We start from the raw sequence: 16,286 nt of genomic DNA, 5'->3' as shown, positions 1-16,286 counted from the left end.
CTGGATTCACCGAGGCTGTGCTGGTTGGTTTTTACTGTCAGCTTGATGCAACCTAGAATTTCCTAGAAGGGGAGTTTCAGTTTCAGGACCAGGGTTTAGGTTCTTGTGCTGCACATCAAATATTCCCAAGAAGGATGCTCTATGGAAGTGAGCTGCAATATTACCAGAGTCCTGACAAAAAGAAGCCGGCAGAGTTTGGCGGTAGAGCTTTCCGTGAGCGCTAAAAGTTGTCAGTGTTGTCATTAGAATAAAGTCCACGGAAATGAAAAGGCTTCTCAAGGAAATGAGGAGACGGAGCCTTCCTAAAGCTAATGCTTGAGGAAAACATACAAGGAAACGACAGGGAGGAGTCAATGAGGAAAGTGAGGGAGGAGGTGGAGGACACAATGTGTAATGTCCTAGAGAGAAGGCAGGCAAAGTCTCGATATAGTAAACAGAGCAGAGAAGCAGAAGAGAGCTTAAAGCGTGCCGATGTAAATTATATTAAACAATAAATCATCCGTGCACCACAACAGACAAGGTAAAGTGAGGACGTGAGTTCAAGAGGACAGAGAAACAGGAAGCGGAGTTGCTTAGTGAGCTCTTGCCCGTCATCAGGTGGAAGCAAGCTAACACATGTAAAGACAGAACCAGTGAAGGAGAAGAGGAATGAGCACATGGCAAAATATCACTCTAGAGTAATAGTAGAGTAATTTCAGGGAAGGTGGGAGGCTAGGAACCAGATAAATTTCAAAGAATTAAAAAAAAATTTTCTTTAAAACTGAAGAAACGGGAATAGTCAAGAATATCCTTGATACTTTTATTTCTGGTTATACTGGTTAATTCTAACTGTCAACTTGACACAGCCTAGAATTACCTGGGAAGAGACCCTTAATGAGGAATTACCTAGAGCATCATTATTATCTAGGAATCATCTAGGTTGACCTATGGACACATCTGTGAGGAACTGTCTCCGTTACTGATCGACCCAGCCCACCGAGGGCTGCACTATTCCCTAACCTGGGCCCTGAACTACATAAGGGAGAAGAAAGCATGTAATCAATAATCCATTGCCTGCCTTCTCTGCTCATGGTGGTGGATGCGCTGTGTAAGTTCCCACCTTGACCTTTCCACAGTAACAGAGCACAGCCTAGAATCTTAAGCCAAATAAGTCCTCTGTTTGTCTCAGCTCATTTGTCACGGTCACAGGAATGGACTAGGACACTGTGGAGGTTTGAATCAGAAGGGCCCCAATAGGTTTCTTTATCTGAATGCTTAGTCACCAGGGAGTGGGAGGGACTCTTTGATTAGAAGGATTAGAAGGATGAGAAGGGACGTCTTATCAGAGTAGGTGTGGCCTTGTTGGAAGAAGTGATGGTGGGCTTTGGGGTTTCAAAAGCCCATGCTAAATTCAGTTCTCTCTCTCTGCTCACAGATTAGGATGTAGCTCTCAACCTCTTCTCCACCACGTTCCATGCCACCATGTTCCCTCTCGTGATGGTAACGGACTAAGTCTCTGGAACCCAAGCAAGCCCCCACCTAAATGCTTTCTTTTATAAGAGCCGCCTTGGTCATGGTCTCTTCACAGCGATAGAACGGTGACTAAGACGACGACCCTGAGCACTTGCCAGCTGCTTAATGCACTCTTTTGTAGTCGGATGTGCGACAACCCATAATATTCAGGCCCGTGCTGTGTAGGCATTAGCATAGATCACTTTCAGCATGATACCAGCATCTATGAAAAGACTGGAGAAAGGCAGCTGCTCTCTGACCACGGAGAGCAGCATCCTAGCTGGTGCATGACTCACGCTTTGCAGACTGAGATCTCAGGCCACGTTTTCGTGTCTAGGATGGCTCACCACTGGCTAAGCGGTCTGCTGATGTGCATCAGATCTCCGCTCTTATCTATGACTCACACATCAGAGAAATGGTGGATTGCCTTCGGAATCTCTCATACTTTCAAAACTGGCACTGCTGTTATTCCTCAGATCAGAATGTCTATCTGTCATAGGTCCAGCATCTCAAGGACTATCAACGGGGGTGGCTGCACACATACATATAAAGGACTTCCCACATGCCGGCACACCTCATCATGTGTGACATGGAAGAGTGTACCAAGGAATCAAATGCACTGTAAGAAAAGCCTACTGTCGTGTTTTCAAGTGGATGCTGGTGGTACTGCGCTGAGTGTTTTCCAGCAACTACTGGGTTACAGGCAGTGTGGCTAATTAGTTCGCCGTCTCCAGTGGAACTGTGTCCATAAACATTCTGCCAGCTACAGAACGCCACGTGTGTCTGTTAAAATATGTTCCAGGATTAGTTTGTCTTTCCCTGTAAAAAGCCGAATGGTCCTGTAGCACCTGTGCCATCACAAGACGGTATGCGAGCCAGAAACTAAGCTGGAGACTTTAAAAACACAGAGACACACAGAGAGAGAGAGACACTGACACGGGTCATCCTCCATACAAAAATGCCAATGCCAGCTTTATTGTGCTCGGGGGAAGCTTATATAGGGATCCTTAGCCACGCCCAGCTCTCCAGATCTTTCAGCTGCAGACTCATCAGGCTCCGAGCAGCTGCAGGCGGGTCCCTTGCTCAGTTCGCTCCAGCAGGCAAAAGGTCGAGGCAGGCAAAGAAAGTCAAGGGGCTAGGGGTCTACAGCCCCCAACATTTCCCCTCCAGTGAAGAGTTTTACTGAATCTCAGGATTTAGTGAGAAGACTGTTATATTTGTGATTTGATGTTTGTCTAAGAATACTGGAGATGCAGCAACAGTCGGAGGCATGCGATATTAACACATCAATAGGTGGAAATAATGCGGGCAGCGGCTGTTGCTTCTGAACCCAGACATATGCTGTCAGTAATTGGCGGTAAATACCGAACATTTTATCAAACCCATAACTGCAACATGGTTGAGCAAAGTAGATGGAGCTGACCAGTTATTCAAGGAATGGCTCATTAAAGCCGAGCTGCTATCTTCCTTTACAATGAATATTTAATATAGTTGAATTTCAGACTTATTTAATACAGGTGATACAGAATGGATACCAGTGATTCATTAAGGCATTATTTACTTCCTTCCTCAAAACATTCATTGAGATTCTAGAGAGACGACTCGGTGGTTAAGAGCACTGACTGCTTTTCCAGAGGGCCTAGAGGTTTGATTTCCAGGACTAACTTGGTGGTTCACAACTGTAATTCCAGTCCCAGAAGTTCCAGGGCCGCCTTCTGGCTTTTGTGGATACTAGGCATGCATTTGGCTTATACCTACACAGGTAGGCAAAACACTTAAACACATAAAACTAATAATAATAATAATAATAATAATAATAATAATAATATTTTTAAAACATGCATTGAATAATTGAAAAGGCAATAAGGAACATTTTAAGAGATCCACAGTGCTGAGCAGTGTGGTGCACACCTTTAATCCCAGTGCTTGGGGAGGCAGAGGCAGGGGCAGGTGGATCGCTATGGGTTTGAGACCAGCCTGGTCTACAGAGTGAGTTTCAGAACAGCCAGGGCTACACAAAGAAACCTTGTCTCAAAAAAGAGGAAGGAGGAGGAGGAAGAAGAGGAAAGAGACGCACCCTGGGAACTGTACAGTGGCATTTGTAGGTAAAGCATGTGCCCCACACACTGATGGGCAGACTAAGGCGTCTTCAGGATGCCATTCTCCCATGTCTAAAACAATCATTTTATCCCACAGTTATGAATGATGGAGACTCTGGATTCCTAATTCCTGGTGAGAAATAAATCTATAGACCTGAGGTTTTAGAAATCATGGAGATGAAAAATTGAGGAAATATAGAAAGATGAACAGAAAATAAACCTTGAATACAAGGGTGCAGCTGAATGGATAAAATAATCTCTAACAGTCTATAGCACAGGAAGGTAACTAGAGGTAATAATTAACTGAACATTTCAAAATATTAGCAAGATTTCAAAATCTAGTAAGATTTTGAATATTCTGAACTGAAAAAAATAGATCTATGCCTGAGATTGTGGGCATACAAATTACCCTGACCTAAACATTATACATTACATGTATAAATGTACTGAAATATATACCCTATCTATTTCACCAATATTCAATAACTTTGAATTGATTAAAAATACCTGTTAATTTCTAAGGAAAATATAACCCAAATACTTACATTTTGTACATGAGAAATACAAGGAGTATCTGTTTTTATTTTCATTACATTATATTAGCGTGTGTGTGAGTGTGTGGCACCTGCATGCTACGGCTGGCCAATAGAGGCTGGAGGACAACTTTTGGGAGTCAGTTCTCTCCTCCTACCATGTGAGTCCCAAGGATCAAATTCATGCCACTGGGCTTGACAGCAAGCACTTTTACCACCTGAGCCCCCTCACCAGACCAGAGAATGTACGTTTGGGGGAAGGTAGATTACTTCCCACCAAGAACAAGCTTCCAATTTCTACCACAGGGAAGGGTCTGCCAGAAATAGTCCTGAGCCATGCACTATGATGCAATCGACAGCCAGCTCTAAGCTGAAGTTCTACACACTCGCCTCTGGGAGATTCTCAAATAAGCACACTGGAGAGCAAAACATTTCTTTTAGTGTAAGATGCCACCATCTATATCTAGGAGAGAGAAAGCCATTGATGAATTCAAGAGCTCCTCACCAATCTTATCATCCCTCCAACTGGTTTGTGACCACTTTGGTAGATGCCCATAAGTAAAATTGGAAAGGAAGTCTTTCGGCAGTGGCAGGGCATCCAATACATTTGCAGGTCCCACCTCACACACGAACATGAAGCCTGCGCATCTGCAGGTCCCCTCCCATCTCACACATGAACATGCAGCCTGTGCATCTGCAGGTCCCCTCCCATCTCACACATGAACATGCAGCCTGTGCATCTGCAGGTCCCCTCCCATCTCACACATGAACAGGCAGCCTGTGCATCTGTAGGTCCCCTCCCATCTCACACACGAACATGAAGCCTGTATATCTGCAGGTCCCATCTCACGCAAACATGCAGCCTGTGCATCTGCAAGTCCCCTCCCATCTCACACATGAACATGCAGCCTGTGCATCTGCAGGTCTCCTCCCATCCCACACATGAACATGCAGCCTGTGCATCTGCAGGTCCCATCTCACACACAAACATGCAGCCTGTGTATCTGCAGGTCCCCTCCCATCCCACACATAAACATGCAGCCTGTGCATCTGCAGGTCCCTCCCATCCCACACATGAACATGCAGTCAGTATTACCTGTATGCAGTTGCTGGCTCTGGTAGACACGACTACCAAGACTGATGACACGAGGCTGTACATTCCAGCCCCAGATAATTCACACTAAAGCATTTGCAGAGGGAGGCAGGGTTGGTGCTATTCTCCATCTGAGCAGGCATGCTGGCATGTGTGGACTGTATACAAAACAACTGAACCTTCCTCTTTCCCCAAACACTTTTGAAATCTCAGCTTAGTTACTTCCCTTTACATTAAGAAACCAATTCTTTTATATTCACTTTATTTCACCACTAAAACTATGCTATTGTTACAATAAGGAAGTTAATGTTTGTATAAAAACTATTTTACCCTAATTAATATTACTTTCGGCTGTTTTATAGGATAAAGAACTCATTCTTTATAATTAAAAACATAAAGAGAGAGCTGTGGTCTTGTGTGAACAATTTTAACAGTTTCCTCTACTGTGCCTAGATCATTAGCAAAAATAAACAGTATCTCTGTTTGCTATTTGTCTTTAAAATTGATTCTGAAAGACAATGCACGCTGCCAATAAGCTTCTCATGCAAAGGTGAGTTAGCATGGGTTATCTCAACCTCCACAGCACATCGTGTGTCATTCTAGATTTCTATGAAGGGGGCAAAGTGTCACTTTTAGAGCCCAGTAACTAAAAACAAAGAAAAGAAAAGAAAATTAAGAACCCGGTAACTAAGAATAGCATCTAGTGCTGAATGCCTATGAATACACTGTGTATTTATTCTCTTGGAGCTGGAGAGATGGATCAGTGGAGAAAACACTTTGACTTTTGCAGAGAGAACCTGGGTTTGATTTCCGTCATCTACATGACAGTTCACAACATCCACTGCTCCAGCTCCAGGGGACCTAACACCCTCCTCCAGCCTCCACACACACACACCAACACACGGACACCAGGACACACAGGTGGTACTGAAAGTGCCAGAAACTTCTAACAGGATAAACACCAAGAAAACCAAGTCAAAGTGGATTCTAATAGTATTGCTGAAAGAAAAAGAGAAATCATGTTTTTATATTTTGGGGTTTTTTTCAAGACAGGGTTTCTCTGTAGCTTTCGAGGCTGTCCTGGAGCTAGCTCTTGTAGACCAGGCTGACCTCGAACTCACAGAGATCCACCTGCCTCTGCCTCCCAAGTGCTGGGAATAAAGGCTTGTGCTATCACTGCCCAGCTGAAAAATAATTTTTAAAATGAGACAGAGGGGAAAAGTTCAGTAAGTTAAAAGAGGTAGCAGTAAGACTGGTGGCTAGATCCTCAATAGACGCCATGGAGTCCAGAGGGTAAAGAAGCAACTTGTTGAAAAGAACTCATTTCCAACTTAAAGTCATATGCACAGAATTAGAGCATCAAGACGAAGGTGACTGCTTCTCGGTCTGGAAGTAGTGGAGTAAAACATGTTCAACTGTTGCTTTCACAGACAACAGAGAAAATAACAGCCGTGGAGGTCACGTGGTGATGATGGAAAGCAAGCAGAAGCCAGAGAAAATCTAATTCACGCTGAGAGATAGCATCATATGGCATTTCTTCTGAAGGTGAAAAAAAAAATCTCATGGAAGAGAAAACTACAGATAGACAGAACTTTGAAATCTCACATGAATTTTCCTAAAATTCCACAGCATGTGCTAGGCAATGCTAAAGGCCCAGCAAGTACAAATATAAGTATAAATAGACTTTTCAGAGGCTGTACTGTTCTATTAATTGTACTCTTTTCAGAAACAGCGGCCTCTGTGCTAAATAGCTTTGGTCAACACTTCAAATAATCCTTTTAAATGCCTCAGAACCCATACTATGAAACTAAAGACTATATCCCAAAGACTAAGAGTCCTCTGTAAGACTGATGGGAAAATTAAACAGACTTAACCTTTTTAAAAGGTTAAACGAACCCTCTGGTGTCTGCTTAGTTACCAACCATTCGCTGAAGCAAAACTTAACAGTCTTTGGGGTAAGACAGAAGAATACAGAACCTCTAGTTGACTCAGCATACTGCCAGGTGTGTATAATCAAAACCACTATTCACACAGACCATGTATCACTATTCACACACCTCCATGTATCTCCTTTCTTCATCTGTGCCCTGTACTATCCTTGCTCCACCTTCTGCCGCCACATTCTCCAGGGAACACAGATGTTCTCCTTTTTATCACTTTCTACTCATAAGTAAATCCACTGAAGGCAATAAAACAGAGAAGGACAGAATCTCATAATTAGACTAAAACTACTCTAGGTCTCTGTTAATTTTATGAACCACTCTCCAAGGTCTTCTTGAAAATAAGTCAATAACTACATCAATAAAACCAACCTCCACTTCTAATCCTTTTTTCCACTTTTCCCAAAACCCCACAATTACTGGTTGCTTTTTATTAGCCCTTCATATGCCACTAGACAAAGGCCATTTAATAAAAGAGTTAAATGCTTAAAATATGCTTCCAGTGTCACATGAAGTCACTTAGATCATAATCCATTCTTCATTGTTTCAGCTCTAACATTCCTTCCAAGTTGGGGGCACAACGTCCTCACTGTGGCTCTCTGCTTTCCATACAGTGGGCATTCCTTGGATTCCAGAAACATGCTAGTCCATGATTCCCTCCCTCCCTAAAGAGGTAGTGGTTCCCTTCCACATGTCAAAAGAATCAGAGTAAAACACTTCAGCAAGTGTGTCTGTTGTATGTGCCACATATGGCACACATGAATATAGATATATATATTAGATATATATTCCATGCTATAATAGAAAACTATGCATCATTTACTGCACAACCCTAAAACCCCCGACTTCTCTGAGAATTTCCTTTTTACTGATAGATGGGTGGATAAAGAAACTGAAGTATACGACATGGCTTCAATTCGTCTTTGTTCTAAAAGAAGCAGTCCTGTCATTTGCCACAACCTAAAAACGGAGGATGTTTGCTGCGTGAAATCAGCCAGCCCCAGAGCTCCGGTGAGACGGCTCGGCAGGTAAAAATGGTTGTCCTGCATCAGAGTCCCCGAGCCCACAGTGGAGGACAAGAAGCAACCCCCAAAGGGTGTCCTCTGAGTTGCACACACATGCTGTGTGCATACATACATACGCATGCACGCACACACAGACACTCCACATGCGCATACAATAATAATTAACAAAAGTAATTTTAAAAGGAAAAGTGGGAGAAAACCCAAATACAGTGATTACCATGACAAGGTGAGAAGATGGGAGCAGTGAGGGGATGGGGACGGTGAAGGGCAGAAGGTGTCAAAGTGAGGGGAGTGGAGCTGGGGCTCTAATGAACCATGGAGCTGCAGTAAAGGCCAGTAAGGGATCATCTTGAACCAGTGCCTTAAGCTGCTTTGTCACCAAAAGGTGGGGGTCAATCATGTGAGAGGAGGTCTACATCCACGTACTCCATGCTAGAAACTATTTGCAACATGAATCCCATGACACTATGCTGCACACCTCAAATGCGCACAACAGAATTGACTCTAAGAGGTACAAACCTAAAAATTACAATATAAACATAATCCCCTAGATCTGTATTTGGTTTAAGGTTGACTGGCTGTTATGTTTATTTTTATTAGGAAATATTGTCCCTCTCTCTCTCTCTCTCTCTCTCTCTCTCTCTCTCTCTCTCTCTCTCTCTCTCTTTCTCTCTCTCTCATACACACACACACACACACACACACACACACACACCAAGGGTGTCCACGAGATAGCTCAGGCTGGTCAAGAACTTGCCATCCTTCAACCACAGCCTCCTGAGTACTGAAGTCACAGTACTACCATATCCGGCTCTTTCTGATTTTCTTAAAATTGTACTAGGGTTTAGGGGAGAAAAACATTGAAACAACTCAGACATTTTTTTATGAAGTTGAACAAAAAAGTTCTATTTTGTTTTCCCTCCTAAAATAGCTACAGCAAAAGTAATAAACATAAAATCATCAAATAGTTCTTTTAAAGATATCTTTCAGGACTAGAAAATGGATCCATGGATATAGTGGTTCCAGAGCAAACAGGAGGACCTGAATTCTGATCCCAAGCACCCACATGAAAATGGAAAAAAATACCTTGGGTGTGGCAATGCATATCTATCACCCTAGCACTGGAAGGCTGAGATAGGCAGTTCCCATGGGCTTGATAAGCAGCCAGCCAAAACTACAAGGTCCAGATTCAATGAGAGACCCTGTCTCAAGTAAATAAATAGATCATTTATACATAGATATAGGCAGACAGACAGACAGATAGATAGACAGACAGACAAATAGATGATGGATGAACAGATAAACAGATAAATGATAGATAGATAGATAGATAGATAGATAGATAGATAGATAGATAGACAGATACTCCAGCATCCTCTGGACTTCACATACTCCTGTGAAGAGCAACTGAAGAAATGAACCTCCATAGGCACAAATTAACTTTTTTAAAATCTTGTTTTAAATATCCTGAAGATGAGACTTGTAATCTTCGGAGGGGGCTGATTGTTGTGTTATCATAGTAAAGCATCAAAAGGCAGAATATATGCTCTTATTATGTAACATGGGCAAAGCACAGCATAGATTATATGTAGTTTACACAAAGCTTTACCCCAAAAAGGGAGGTGGGGGGGCTTGGTAAACCTAAGCTTCCAAACACTGCAAAGTAGAAAACATCTGAGCCCATCAGAGAAGAAATGTCTCCCGACTGTTTATAAAGAATGTTACAATTTGTTGTGTGTGGGCAAAGACATCTTTCATTTCATTAAACCTCTCCAGTTATTTTGGAGAAGCTGCAATGCAGTATTGTTGGAGGTGGGGAGCTGTATTCAGAGACTCAGTAACCAGAGAAGAGCCAGGACTGGGACACCACCTTGGAGCTGCCTAATGAGCCACTCTGCCTCCCACAGCTCGCTCTTCACAGCTGTGTGCAAGACTAATAAACTCAAGCCTGCAAAATAAAACAAAACAAAACACCCACAAATCCACTGCAGCAGCTAACACCCTGAGGATAGGCAGGCTGCTGCTGCCTTCCTTCCGGATACTCACTCTCTCTGCGAACTTCCTGGAGTGCAGCTGTGAGCTCTTCCTTTAAAGCCCTTGCTTCCTTGGCGATCTTCTCCCCCTTGTCTAACAGGTTCCAAGTTGCTTCCTCCACAGAAGCCAGGAGAACTCTGGCTCTCTTAGAGCGTCCCTTTTTCCTGTTGGAAGGGTTCTGCGGACAGTTTACGAGTGTGGTAACCTAAAATTGGAGAAAACACAAGGAACTTACTGAATGTCTGGTGGGGGAACCCAGCCTTGAGAGATACCAGTACAGAAGAAACAGAATCATGTCCCAGTAACAGGACTCATTCCAGGGACTGTTGTTACATCCTCAGAAACCAAGTCATTCCTCCAAGGGCAGCCACAAGAATCCCAACTGAAGGTTAGAAGGGAGAGTCCTGGTTATGAACCCCATCAAGTTTTACTACTGATAAAAGCCTGAGAGGACTCTGGGTGTGTGGAAAAAGATACGTGTTTAGTAAAGACGTGGAACGATGGGCAAAGTACACTGGTGACATGGCTCAGTGGATAGGGTGCTTGACTGGCAAGCATGAGATCCTAAGTTCGAGCCCCACCACAGCTCGTGCCAGGTGTGGTGGCACACATCTGCTATCCCAGCACTGGGATGGCGGAGGTAGAAAGACACCAGGAGACAGCAGTGGGAAGATACAGCCTTCAAGGTCGTGATCCGCTCACAGAGGCTCAAGGACCCTCAACGGGCCAAGGGCAGTAAGACTGTGGAAGACAGAGGGAGTGGACATCTGCAGTGAAACATTACTTGCCGGATGTGACAGGCCATTGCACACGTGCATTGCACACGTGAGCCTACAGCAACCGTGACTACAAACACGAGCCTATACAAGATCGAGTCTGACAAAATCCCAGCGTGGATTAGGGACCGGCTATGGAGCTGCAACCCTCGTTGAGGAGCTATTAGTAACTGGCGGATGGTGGGAGAAAGAGAGTCAGTTTTCTCCAGAAACTCGGGCCCTGAGAGGCTAGCCATGCTCCCGATAGATGGTCCTACCCTCATTCATGTGTAGGTTTTGCTAAGTGGGCTCAGTGGGTTTTTAAAAAGAGAGAACACATGAAGTTATATGGGAAGAAGTAGTGGGAGAATAAGGGAGGAGTGGGAGAAGAAGGAATGGGGAGGTGTATTTGATCAAAACATATTATATGTGTGCATAAAATTCTCAATTTAAAAGGGGGAATATATTTAAAAACCAAAGTTCATACTATTACTTTATGAGAAATATCCATTGCTTCCATTTCTTAATTAAACCTTGGGTCCCAGAAGAAATTTTGGGATAAAACTTTTATATAGCAGAAAAATTACTTGAATCCAGTGTATGAATTAGGAGACTTGGGGCTCCTATTGAAATCGGAGCTCCCATGATAAGTCAGTGAGAGGCTAGCTATGTTAATTAGCTAGGCTGACTCTTTCCACAAGGCATACACCTATCAAATCACCATTGTACCCCCTCAATAGACACATTTATTTGCCGACTAGAAACAAGTAAACAGAACCAATGAGGTGGGTAAAAGTACTTGCCAAGTATGCTAATGACCAGAGTTCCATCCTGGGAGCCACAGTACAAGGAGGACACTAATGCCTGACAGTTGTTCTCTGGCCTCCACAAGCACTCCATGGCACATGTGCCCACACATGTTATACACATGCACGCGCGCACACACACACACACACACACAATAAATAAAATTTAAAAATAAGGGGCTGACTATGGAAATCAGTGTGGTAGTTCCTCGGGATGCTGCGAATAGATCTACCTCAAGATCCAGCTCTATCACTCTTGGGCATCTCCCCCAAAGGACTCTACATCCCACTACAGAGACCCTCGCTCATCAGTGTTCATTGCTGCTCTGTAAATAAGAGCTGGAAATTGGAGACAACCTAGATATCCTTTAGCAGCTGACTGGATAGTGAAAATGTGGTCCAGCAACACAGTGGTCAGCTGGTGTAGGAGGTCCTTCTGTCTTTGTGGTGCTTTCATTGGTTAATAAAGAAACTGCTTTGGGCCTGTTGATAGGGCAGAACTTAGGTAGGCAGGGAAAATTAAACAAAATGATGGGAGGAAGAAGGCAGAGTCAGAGGGACGCCATGGATCCGCTGCCAGAGTAAGACATGCTGCCAAAACTAAGTCAGTAAGCCACTGACACATGACGATACACAGATTAAGAGAAAGGAGTTAAACTAAGATGTAAGAGTTAGCCAATAAGAAGTTAGAACTAATGGGCCAAGCAGTGATTTAATTAATACAGTTTCTGTGTGGTTATTACAAGGCTATGCTAGCCGGGCGGCCAAGACAAACAAGCAGGCCCTCCTACAACAGTCAGCTGTTCAAAAATGAAATTTGCCAGGCTGGAGAGATGGCTCAGTGGTTAAGAGCATTGCCTGCTCTTCCAAAGGTCCTGAGTTCAATTCCCAGCAACCACATGGTAGCTCACAACCATCTGTAATGAGATCTGGTGCCCTCTTCTGGCCTGCAGGCATACACACAGACAGGATATTGTATACGTAATAAATAATAAATATTAAAAAAATGAAATTTGCCTCCGGGTGGCAGTGGTGCACATCTTTGTGCCCAGCACTCTGAGTTAGAGGCCAGCCTGGTCTACAGAGTGAGTTCCAGCCAAGGCTACACAGAGAAAACCTGTCTTGAAAATAACAAAAGAAAAATAAAAGTAAATGTGAAGGTAAATGGATGGAACTGGGAAAAAAAATCATCCTGAGTAACTCAGACCAACAAGACAGATATTGTGTGTTTTATTTACATGTGGATGTTAGCTTTTAAGCACTTGATAAGCATGTACAAGCCATATAGCCACAGAGGTTAGGTACAGAGTATGGGACTGGGGGAATGGAGGATCTCCCAATGAAGGGAAATAGGTAGGTAGTTACGGAGAGATGGGAGAGACTGGAGCTGGAGAATTACACAGGGAGAGGGAGAGAAGACAGGAGTAAGGGGGATATAGGGAGGAACAAATAACATAAGGCCCACTTGAGGGATCATATGGAGACCTACTACTGTAGAAGTTTCTTAAAACGTATACATAAATGAAAGAAATCTAAACGGAATCACCAAATAGTGAGGGAGACAAACCCTAAGTAGACGTCTTTTGTCACCACATGAAAAACCCCCAGCGCCAGGAATAAGTGGCATCTAGTTGAGTCATTGGCCAAAGAGGCCCCATGGAAACCCCCCAAAATCTCAGGCTGTCCAAGGATATTGGCTGCTCTCCACAGTGATGGAAAGGTTCTGTTTCTGAAGATGACACATATTTATTGGATGTGGAGAACTGCTGCTGGTGACTAACCGGAGTCTTCACCCCTGCTGTTTAGTGTTCACGGTAACAGAAGGTTCTCCGTAAGCTACCAGAGGAGAAAAGTAACCAGCAACCCAGTTCAAACCCTGCAATCCACAAGGGTTACCTGCCTGCATGATACACTGGTGCAATAATGGCATAAACGTGGGAGTAAGCAACCACTATGTGGTCGGATTTAAGGCTCTCTCCATGAGATGAAATCACTATCTGACACTACACTGGTGGCCATGGGCTTACAAGAAAACCAAATACTATTCTGTTGAAGGGATGTAGCACTAAAATGACTTTTAATGACATTCTGTTATTCCCATATACCAGTGTACAGCTCAGCCATCAACAGAGAAGCTTCCTCTTGCAGTAGATGGGCAATGTGTAGAGAGTGAGAAACTTTGGAACACTTAGTCCTAAGTGGAATGTCTTCATCATTCTGTTACCCTCGAGGCTCAGGGAACTATGTGGAAGAAAAGGCAGAAAGACTGATTAAGAACCAGAGGTGGTGGATGACTCCAAGGAAACCATACCTTCCTAACACAACAGGAATGCTGCACATATGAATTCACAGAGAGGGTGACAGCACGCATGGGGCCTGCACAGGCTCAAGCCATATGGGGGTCTCACTGTTCAGAGGGTGAGGTGGACATGGGCTCCTATATCTAACCAAGAAACTGTCTGTACTTGGAAAAGAAAAAATTCTCTCCAGTAGAGTCTCACTAGATATATTAACCACATTTAAGGGCCCAGCAGTAGACGACCAATACAAAAATGAACTCAATGGTATTTTTTTAGACTTTTGGTCCATATTGCTTTGTTTGAATATGTTTTGTCTTACTAGTCTTTTGCTTGTATATTATGGTTTCCAATTTTGTATTTTCATGGGATGTGTGTGTGTGTGTGTGTGTGTGTGTCTATATGTCTGTGTTTCTTGTGTTTTTAAGTTCTGGTTTGATTTTTTGTTTGTCTGTTTTCTAGAGAAAGAAAGGAATGGAGGAAAGGAGGGAGGAAGGGGGAAGAAGGAATAAAGAAGGAAAGAAGGAAAATCGAAAGAGTGGTGTGGAATTGTGTGGGAGGAAGAGGTAGGGAGGATCTGGGAGGAGTTGGAAGAGGAGAAACCATGATCTAAATATATTATATTTAAAAAATTCAATAGAAAAAAATAATAATAAGGGCTGGAGAGATGGCTCAGAGCTTAAGAGTGTGTACTGCTCTTCCAGGGACCCAAGTTCAGTTCTTAACACCTGCCTTGGGTGGCTCACAACTGCCTGTAACTCCAGCTCCCCAACACCCTCTTCTGGCCTCCACAGGCACCGCACTCATATGTACATCTCCACACAGATATAAACACACATACACTGAATTTTAAATTTAAAAAAACTTTTTAAAAACAAACCTTTTTTAAAATAAAGAAAGCTAGACCCTGAAAACTATGGACCATATCTTTTAATTTACATTTGGGGCTGGCAGAGGTCATGTATGTGAAGGTCTAACAACAATTTTTAAGAGTTGGTTCTTTCCTTTCATGGTGTGAGTCTCGGAGATGGAACTAAAGTTGTCCAGCTTGGCGACCAACACCTCTAGCTGCTGGTCCATCTCACTAATCCTGTGTTCCACATCTTTCACAGCAGCATAGGCGACCCCTCCATGCTCTGCAGCCCATTGAGATTCTGCCTGATTGTTAGTAGAGCCGACTGGTATTTATTCCTTGGAGCCACTAATCACCTAAGAACTAAGAATTTACAGGCAAGGGAATGAAGATGATTTTTGTCTAACCTAGTCCCTTTCCTTTCTAATGAGTTTCTGTTTTATTCTGATTTATTATATTCCTGTGTACATGACCAACATGGAAACATCTTGGAAGAAGCCTTTGTTTTCTTACTATGAAAATAAGAACAGGAGCTGGAGATCTACTCAGCCGCTTGCCTGGCATGTACCATGGCCTGGGTGGATTTCCCCATATAACTACCTATAATCCAGCTTGGCGGCCTACATCTGTAATCCTGTAACAGTTCAAAGTTCAAGTCCATCCTCAACTACATAGCCAGTTGGAGGCTTGAGATCTTATCTCAGGCAGAAAGAAAAGAAAGAGTGGGGGAGGAGGCGAGGAGGAGGGAAATCCCATTATCCAGTTAGACTACAAATTGGCTAAGTGAGGTCCAGTGCTTTCACAATTCATAAAAAGACACGCTGTGTCTTTTCTAGTCTGTGCACAATGGAGGTACAAAAATTGGCTACCACAATCCCTGTCAAAGGTGCTTTCTTTAGGCCTAATCTTGTCTCCCCCGCCCCAGCCTCCACCTCCCACATGAGTGTGATGTGGGCAGTTCACAGCACACCAGGATGCTTTACCAGCAGCTAAAGGGCACCTGGAAGATGACAAGCAGCCTGGTGGACCACCGGGGCTTCCACAGACACCACACAGCAAGATTCTCTGCCCTGTTTACAGAGTTAAAAAGTTTTTGTCTAGATTAATGCCTAGCTTAAAACTCGGGTTTAAAGCGATGCTGAGTGTCTCTTCTGAAAGGTTCCCTCCCACCGCGCCTACGTGCACAGTTCACGTTGTTTCCCACAGCAGTCTCCCGCTATTGTTGAATCTTCCAAGCACCAAATGCTTCCCACAAAACACTCTAACCTTTGAAATTAAAATGGGCGTCCTAGAAATGCTTTGTTCTTTATACTAAATGCCACAGAAGTGAGAATTGTGAACAAGAACATTGTATAAGAGC

At 43.5% G+C, this 16,286-nt stretch overlaps 1 protein-coding gene across 1 annotated transcript in view; it reads right to left on the bottom strand.

The window, feature by feature from the left end:
- Ctnna3 (catenin alpha 3) overlaps positions 1-16,286 on the bottom strand; it is a 1,277,532-nt gene that overhangs the window by 1,249,308 nt on the left and 11,938 nt on the right. Inside the window, exon 2 of the mRNA XM_038342272.1 lies at positions 10,228-10,420. Within this exon, the coding sequence (XP_038198200.1) occupies positions 10,228-10,420 (193 nt within the window). The remainder of the gene's footprint in view (positions 1-10,227; positions 10,421-16,286) is intronic.

This window comes from Arvicola amphibius, chromosome 9 (assembly GCF_903992535.2).
Source record: "Arvicola amphibius chromosome 9, mArvAmp1.2, whole genome shotgun sequence".
Classification (NCBI taxonomy): Eukaryota; Metazoa; Chordata; class Mammalia; order Rodentia; family Cricetidae; genus Arvicola; species Arvicola amphibius.
This window is presented reverse-complemented; position numbering and strand designations above follow the sequence as displayed.